At 34.9% G+C, this 9,015-nt stretch overlaps 1 protein-coding gene across 1 annotated transcript in view; it reads left to right on the top strand.

The window, feature by feature from the left end:
* The window catches only part of stau2 (staufen double-stranded RNA binding protein 2), a 167,243-nt gene that overhangs the window by 45,779 nt on the left and 112,449 nt on the right, over positions 1-9,015 (top strand). Inside the window, exon 6 of the mRNA XM_016244403.1 lies at positions 4,793-4,952. Within this exon, the coding sequence (XP_016099889.1) occupies positions 4,793-4,952 (160 nt within the window). The remainder of the gene's footprint in view (positions 1-4,792; positions 4,953-9,015) is intronic.

Genomic DNA, 9,015 nt, shown 5'->3' on the forward strand with positions numbered 1-9,015 from the left:
GTACACGTTTTTTGGAGGGGTTCCCCTGGTAAGATTTGCACTCCAGGGACTAAATATCACGTTTTTGGAGGCAAACCGGGGACTTGGCAACACTGTAGCGTGCAAACTTGATGCTTCCTCTGAAGACTGCTTAGATGAGTTCGACTTGAAGCAGCGGTGCTCAGACCGATCAGTGTGTGTCATCAAAGTACTGCGAGAGCTATAAGAGAGCGGACGTCTCCTTATGCCTTCTCTCGCCGTACTTTGATGTAGGGCTGCACGATTATGACAGAAATCATAATTGTCGATTATTCCCTTGAAATTGTAATTGCGATTATTAATTACGATTATCACAATTTACATTGAATGATGTTTATACCATTGTTTGATGCAACTGCATGCAGTATTTTTATATGAAAATAAACAAGCTGAAAACACTCTAACTGAAAAACCTTTAGTGCTTTTCTATAGTATTAAGCCTCAAATTATAAATATACATTATTACATTATTAACTATACATCGGATTGGTTTCTTCTTTTAAATGATAAAAATATGAATGGTATTATAGTGTTATACTAAAACTAAAATTAAAACAATGGAAAAACCCTTACGATAACATGTAGAAAGAAAAAAAGCATCTTAAGCACACAGAATAACAAAAGTGGACTTAGAATGATTAATTGCCGCTTTGAACGATACGTAATTGTGGCATCCATAATTGTAATCACGATTAGAAATTAGATTCATTGTGCAGCCCTACTTTGATGTCATACACCGATCGATCTTCAAGTCGAAAACATCTCTTTACTCTCACGTGTCATGTGACAGAGTGTATCTGAATCGCATTTTTTTCATATTGCGATATTATCGCTAATGCAATTAATCGTTCAGCCCTATTTCAACTGGTACATTTTATGTTAAGTCAGCTGTTCATAACCCATTTTACATTTGTAATGGGATGTACGCAACTGTTCAAAAGTTTGCTTTTTAAAAATATATTTAGTATTTTTATTCAGCATGGATGCATTAAATTGATCAAAAGTGACAGCAGTGGCGTTTATAATGCTACAAAAGATTTCTATTTCACATTTACATTTACATTTAGTCATTTTGCAGACGCTTTTATCCAAAGCAACTTACAATTGGGGAATACATCAAGCGATTCTTCTTAAAGAGGCAAACAGACACAGGAATTGCTTGTAATACCAAGTTTTAGGCACAAGTACACGCTAGAAAGAGAAGGAATAAATAAAGAGAAAGACAACGTTTTTTTTTGTTAAATTAAAATACATTTTTAAAAATGCATTAATTTTTAAATAAAATAAAATAAAATAAATTAATTTTTAAAACAAAATTATTATTTTTTAAAATTAATTAATCAAATAATTGCTGTTCTTTTGAACTTTCATCAAAGAATCCTGAAAAACTTCAGTTTCCACAAAAATATCAAGCAGCTTTTTTCAGCATTGATTATAAGAAATACTATCAAATAAGAAATGTTTCTTAATCACAAAATCAGTATATTATAATTATTTCTGATGGATCATGTGACACTGACACTGAAAACAGCTTTGCATAACAGGAATAAATTACTTTTTAAAACATAAATGCAGCCTTGGTGAGCATAACTGATTTCTTTCAGAAAAATAAAAAAAACCTTACCAACCCCAAACTTTTTGGTAGTGTATTTCTGAGTGCTTTCTGATGGATAAAATCAAGTCATGCCCCACATTTTTCTATTGAATAACCTGTTTCACTTGGAAATACATCAAATTGCGGAAGTAAAAGGCGTTGTGAACAGTTGACTTGAACAAAATGTACCATTTAGTTCCAGCATCTGATTCTAAGCATTTCTAAGCGTCCAACATATTTTGACCTTGTTCATGAATGTTGCTGATGTATTTTTAATTCCCCAGTTGCTGATAAGAGCTAAAACCGTGAGAGCCTGATGATTTTGGAGAGCAGCAGCTACTTTTTAGCACAGTTCGGTCCCTAGATGCTGCAGAGGAGTGTGAATGGGTTCTCCCCGACGAGAGAAGGGGGAGAGCTGATGCTGGGTCAGTCAGTACCGTTCCTCATAAAGGCCTTAAAGTGCAAACAGACCCTTAAATCTGCCCACTGAACAGCGGCCTGACAGCCCTGCATGGGTGAGCCAAAGTTAAGATAAAGAAAGCTGGATATATGTGAAGCCGCTTTTGTTCTGGGCTCCTTCGCTTGGAGCCAATGGGAGTCATTATTTCACCAACTCATTGTTATGTCATTGACCCCATGGAAGAAGGGCCCTTTAATTTCACCATTTATTACTCTACCAATATTGTTCGGGTTCTGCCTCAGAAATAAATCTGTCTTTTCTCTAGTTGTTTTAAAGCTTTGTACACCACTCCCATCAGCCTTTGTGTCTTTAGACACTTACTTCATTGGAGCTCAGTGACAGAATTAATTAATCAAATAATTGCTGTTCTTTTGAACTTTCATCAAAGAATCCTGAAAAACTTCAGTTTCCACAAAAATATCAAGCAGCTTTTTTCAGCATTGATTATAAGAAATACTATCAAATAAGAAATGTTTCTTAATCACAAAATCAGTATATTATAATTATTTCTGATGGATCATGTGACACTGACACTGAAAACAGCTTTGCATAACAGGAATAAATTACTTTTTAAAACATAAATGCAGCCTTGGTGAGCATAACTGATTTCTTTCAGAAAAAAAAAAAAAACCTTACCAACCCCAAACTTTTTGGTAGTGTATTTCTGAGTGATTTCTGATGGATAAAATCAAGTCATGCCCCACATTTTTCTATTGAATAACCTGTTTCACTTGGAAATACATCAAATTGCGGAAGTAAAAGGCGTTGTGAACAGTTGACTTGAACAAAATGTACCATTTAGTTCCAGCATCTGATTCTAAGCATTTCTAAGCGTCCAACATATTTTGACCTTGTTCATGAATGTTGCTGATGTATTTTTAATTCCCCAGTTGCTGATAAGAGCTAAAACCGTGAGAGCCTGATGATTTTGGAGAGCAGCAGCTACTTTTTAGCACAGTTCGGTCCCTAGATGCTGCAGAGGAGTGTGAATGGGTTCTCCCCGACGAGAGAAGGGGGAGAGCTGATGCTGGGTCAGTCAGTACCGTTCCTCATAAAGGCCTTAAAGTGCAAACAGACCCTTAAATCTGCCCACTGAACAGCGGCCTGACAGCCCTGCATGGGTGAGCCAAAGTTAAGATAAAGAAAGCTGGATATATGTGAAGCCGCTTTTGTTCTGGGCTCCTTCGCTTGGAGCCAATGGGAGTCATTATTTCACCAACTCATTGTTATGTCATTGACCCCATGGAAGAAGGGCCCTTTAATTTCACCATTTATTACTCTACCAATATTGTTCGGGTTCTGCCTCAGAAATAAATCTGTCTTTTCTCTAGTTGTTTTAAAGCTTTGTACACCACTCCCATCAGCCTTTGTGTCTTTAGACACTTACTTCATTGGAGCTCAGTGACAGCGGAGTGAAGGGGCTACATAATAATGTACGATACAGCTGCATGCATAGTAAGAATGGGTCTTGATGCTCAACTAGCTGTCCAAAAACCGACTAGTCAGTTAGTGAGGTTGACTCACTTATCTATAGTTTAGATTTGTTTAGTAGCTGTGCTTTACTTGGAATGCAAACAGTTTAGATGAACTTCCTTTAAAGCACTGTAACTACAGTCATACACTTTCAGACGGATGCATCACATCTCATGCTGTTTTTATTTATTTATTTTTGAGTATTGAGTATGTATTGGTCGATATTGTGAATGCTGACCTACCCTACTTTTACATTTAGATTGCCTCTGCTGTCATCAATTGCTCACTTAGTTACATTTTAAAACACTTTTTTATTAATCAATTTATTAACACTGTTAAATGTTATCTTTAGCAAATCACAAAATACATTTTTCATACTGAATATGCGTTTTTACATACTCTTCAAACTTATAAAGATCAGTTTTCTCATTTAGCTAATTGATTTATATGTATCCATATACAGAGTCTGAGACCACATTTAAAGTAATTTTTTAAATCTGGAAATTAACCAATGTTTAGGATTCTGAGTTATTTAAAACAGAAAAGTTAACTTAAGAAATATGTCTAATAAATATTGTTTAAGAATAAAATATGAAAGTTTCTAACACAAATTCATCATTTGCAACAGATTTTAGATTATTATTTTTTTTTGTAAATGTATTTACAAAAAAAATATATGTATTAAATACTAAAAGTAGAATCATGGTGCCTAAATTCACTTTAATTCACTTCACTTTTTGAAACATTTAAAATAATTTATTTGACTTTTTACTGTTTTTTTAATATTATTTATTTAGACAAAATAGAATGGAATTTAATATTCATAGAATTTAAAATTTTCTGTGCCATTTATTGGTCATTGGCAATAACATGAATTTTAATTATTTTGATAATTATTAGTTTATCGTATCTGCTGTAATTTTTATATTGCTGTATGCACCATATATTTAACTTGATAGCATGGACGGAAAAACAAATCCTTAATTTATTTTGTTGCTTCCCTATCATCACAAGTCATGTTTTTCCCTGTCTTTCCTTCCAATTAGCAGCCGGCCTGTTTAGTTCATCTCCTGGTTGCTTTTTTAGTGTCTGTTGTTTCCATTCTAGAGTTTGTGCAGTGATAAAACTGCCAAGTTTCGATAAGATAATGCTCTTATAAATCAAAGGGCTATTTTTTCCTTTTACCTGCCTTTTTCTCTTTCACTCAACCTTTCCTTCTCTGTCTCTTGGCCCTCTCCCAAACCTAGGTACCATTACCCAGTGCCTAAGGTATTTTATGTGCAGCTGACAGTGGGGAACAACGAGTTTATCGGAGAGGGGCGGACTCGCCAAGCTGCCCGACACAATGCGGCCATGAAAGCCCTTCAAGCCCTGAAGAACGAACCCATTCCAGAGAGACCACCTCAGGTAACCTTCACAACTGTCCCACCTAACAGAACACACACTACACAGCCATGCAATCAAACCTTCTTTTAATTTCATTATTTCATAATACTTCAATTCAGCAAGGATGCATTAAAATGATCAAAAGTGATAGTAAAGACGTTTTATAATGTTACAAAAAAAAATGCAGCTTTTTCTTTCTATTCATCCTGAATACTGAAAAAATTTATTCTCACTAAAATATTCAGCAGCACAACTGTTTTCAACATTCATAATAATAAATAAGATATGTTTCTTAACCATCAAATCAGCATATTAGAATGATTTCTGAAGGGTCATGTGACTGAAGTCTGGAGTAATGGCTGCTTAATATTTAACTTGCCATTACAGGATTAAATTACAGTTAAAATATATTAAAATAAAAAAACTCTTATTTTAATTTGTAATAATATATAATAATATAATTGTTTTTACTGTATTTTTGAAATTAAATGCAGCCTTGGTGAGAATAAGAAGCTTTCTTAATAATAATAAAATCTTAATAACTTTTGAACAGTAGTGTGCATACTTATAATAATTGAAAAGAAAAAGCCCATAAAGATCCATTATTTTGTTTAACTAATTGTGTTTGGTATATTTTTCCATATATAGAGTCTGAGACCATTTTAACACCTGGAAAGTGAACGTTTTAAGATTTTGAATTATTCAGAAAAAAAAGGAAGCCAAAGAAGAAATATTTTTTATAAATATTCTGTTTAAGAATTTCTATTTTTAAAAAAATATATATAAAATACATTTTTTAATTTTAATCACTAAAGGTCTGGGACATTTTATGTGTCAGTTTCCTGTTTTCAGTCTAAGCACTTGAAAGCCTATCATGCTCTGCATATTCATAACCTGATGTCAGGTAAAAGTGATATTTAATCTTACGATCCAAGTCACGATATTTAAGAAGACACAACTGTCCTGTTTCCTCATCATCTGTCAATGTTCACAACATCATCTCAGAGCTTTAGTTTCTGTCAGAGCTGTGTTTGCACGTAGCTTCGGGCCATCCTTCAAAATACGAATTTCTCCCACCGGAAATCATATTACATTGTGCCCCAAATGCCTGGCATCGACCAAGGTTATTTAAACCGCAGCGGCACCTCTCCTGTTTAGTCATGTCCCCCTTCTGTCTCCATAATGAGGGCTTTGTCAGACGCTTCTTCCGTGTATTGCTTTACAAATTGATACACACCATACCTGTGCACACCTCAGGGCAAAACCGTGTTCGTCTGCATGTCTCCCCACTCCTGTACCATATCTCAAACCTCGAGGATGAGTTTCATGCTCACACACACACACACACACACAATGGGTTTCATTCACACGGATTTGTGTGCACATCTTTACTAGCTTTACTTTTTTAAATCACTAATTATGTGTACTTGATCCCTCATTTAGAAGTATACAGATTTAGGGTGTATTCACACCAGGAAAGCAGGAAAGTCTGCTAGTTCACTTGCTTTGGTCCAGACCAAGTGCAATGTTGATTTTTTTTGTTTGTTGCAGTTTGCTTTCACACTGCCCTTTTTGCAAGTGAACCAGAAATTGTAAACAAAACCACACGTGTGCTAAGGTCATCCATTCATTGGACAGAAATTCTCAAGCAGAGAAAAACATGAAGTGCAAAAAAAAGGCTATATCATGGAGATCGTTCATATTGCTATTTTTATTATTTTAGCTACTGATTTGGTGTTACCAGGTACTAACGCAATATGAATAAACGTATGAGCATCATTTGAGACGGCATACGGTGCTGTAATTACGACTTGCAGAAAATAAAATATATACAGTGGGTACGGAAAGTATTCAGACCCCCTTACATTTTTCACTCTTTGTTATATTGCAGCCATTTGCTAAAATCATTTAAGTTAATTTTTTTTCCTCATTAATGTACACAGTGCGCTATTAAGCACATATCCAATCATTTGTGCGAAGAGTGGAAGCTGAAGCGTGGTTCAGGACATCAGTGGAAACAAATTAAAATACACCGTCATTATTTCTCATAAAGGTAAGAATAATACATTGTTCGGAACTGTAAAGGGTCTACTTTTATTTGTGTGCACTCACAATATCAAGAAAACACTGTGCTTTTGTAAAATAAAGAAAACAAATAGGGTGCACTTTCTGCCATCTCGGTCTTGAACAGGAGGAGAAAAATGAACCGAAACTCAGCAAATATTTTCCTTACAGACATGATCTATAGAAAGCTTTAAATGACTACAAAATGAAATGATTTAAATCCAAAACAAAAACTCTTTCATTATGTAATCCGTTGCATTTCTTTCTAAAGGTGTATCCAGTGAGGAGATGGCGAGTCAGGATTGTCAACATCTTTGCGACACTGACTCATAAAACACTAGTTTATTAATAAATAATTTAAATATCTCCAACATATTCATTGTAACTTTTGCTGGGGCTTTGCGGCAAGCTTTAGCCTATTTAGCGTGCTCACGTCACGTTGCTGTACGCCATGGTCATGATAACTCATCATTTGCATGCGTTTTTAAGCATTGTGGTTTAAAAACAAGTGATTTAAGCCATTTCCAAACGCAATCAACAGCACTATATGTGCGAGCTGTCTTGTTTCTGAGCATGATTCCTGCAATTGGGTCGGATCGAGGTCGGGTCATATTCACACCTTAAACAAACTGTACCAGAGTTCGTTTGGAAGCAGACCGAGACCACCTCTTAAGCTGGGTCTTGGTGCGGTTGTTTGGACCGCACCCGAGTGCGATCGCTGTATTCACACCTGCCCAAAAGATCTGCACCAAGGGGTAAACAAACTTGAGTTCGATTCAATCGAACTAAACAAGACAGGTGTGAATATACTCTTAATGACCAGAATGAGAATAAGAGCAAATGTATGTGCATTGCAAACTTTTATGCACGTATAAAAAAGGTAACTTATGTCGTTAAAAGTGACAATAATGAATGTTACTTATTTAGGATTTATAATGTTACAAAAGATTTCTGTTTCAAACAAATGCTGTTCTTTTGAACTTTCTATTCATTAAAGAATCCTGAATGGATTGTGTTTCCACAACAATATTACACAGCACAACTGTTTTTAACATTGATAATAATAATGCTTTTTTTTCTTGAGCACCAAATCACTGAAGACTAGAGTAATGACTGCTAAAAATACAGCTTTGCATCACAGTAATAAATTACATTAAAAAATGTAAATAGAAAACAGTCATTTTAAATTGTAATAATTTTTTTTTTTACAATATTATTGTTTTTTACTGTAATTTCAATCAAATAAATGCAGCCCTGGTGTAAAAAAAAAAGTTTTATTAACCCCAAACTTTTTACATCTAAAAAAAAAACTGTAAAGAGCTGTTACCTTATTTAGAGTCTGAGACGTATTGAAATTCCTCATCTTTACTATCTTTGCTTAGAATAATCCAGATTTATTGACATTTAAACGATAATAAGAGCAACTTTTTGTTGCAGACTTTTTCCGTTTGCGCCATTATTAGTGAATGAGAACTGGTGTTTGTGGCTCAGCTGATTTTTATTGTCAAGTACACCATGTTTTGCGTCCCCTCAACACGCTCATAAACTCACAAAGCCAATTGTTTACCACGTGCTAACAGGCAAATGAGCACATGCCAGAGTTGTCGAGGGAATAAACAAGGTCGCAGTATGTACAGTAAGCACAGCTCTGAATGGTTAGTAAACAGACCTCAGGAAGCTCGTCAGTACCGTTCAAGACTGAGTAACGGGTTCCGTCCACTGGTTGTCATGGGAATGGTGCTCAGTGACTGAGCAGACTGTAAGCAGGAAATCTCTCAGATGAAGACGTGCTGACAGAAAGGCGGATATGAGGGGTTTTCAAAGAGAAGTGGATGATTAATCCATCAGAAATGTTGATTTTCAATTTGCCCTATTTAGCAGATGAGCCCAAATTATGTTTGTTAGACATTTGTTTTATATCAGTTTTACTTTTACTTTTACTTTTAGCAGACACTTTTATCCAAAGCGACTTACAAATAAGAAAAAGTAATTAAAATTAAAAGCTAAAACTCTGTAAACA

Source organism: Sinocyclocheilus grahami, unplaced genomic scaffold, assembly GCF_001515645.1.
Source record: "Sinocyclocheilus grahami isolate Dianchi unplaced genomic scaffold, SAMN03320097.WGS_v1.1 scaffold716.1, whole genome shotgun sequence".
NCBI lineage: Eukaryota > Metazoa > Chordata > Actinopteri > Cypriniformes > Cyprinidae > Sinocyclocheilus > Sinocyclocheilus grahami.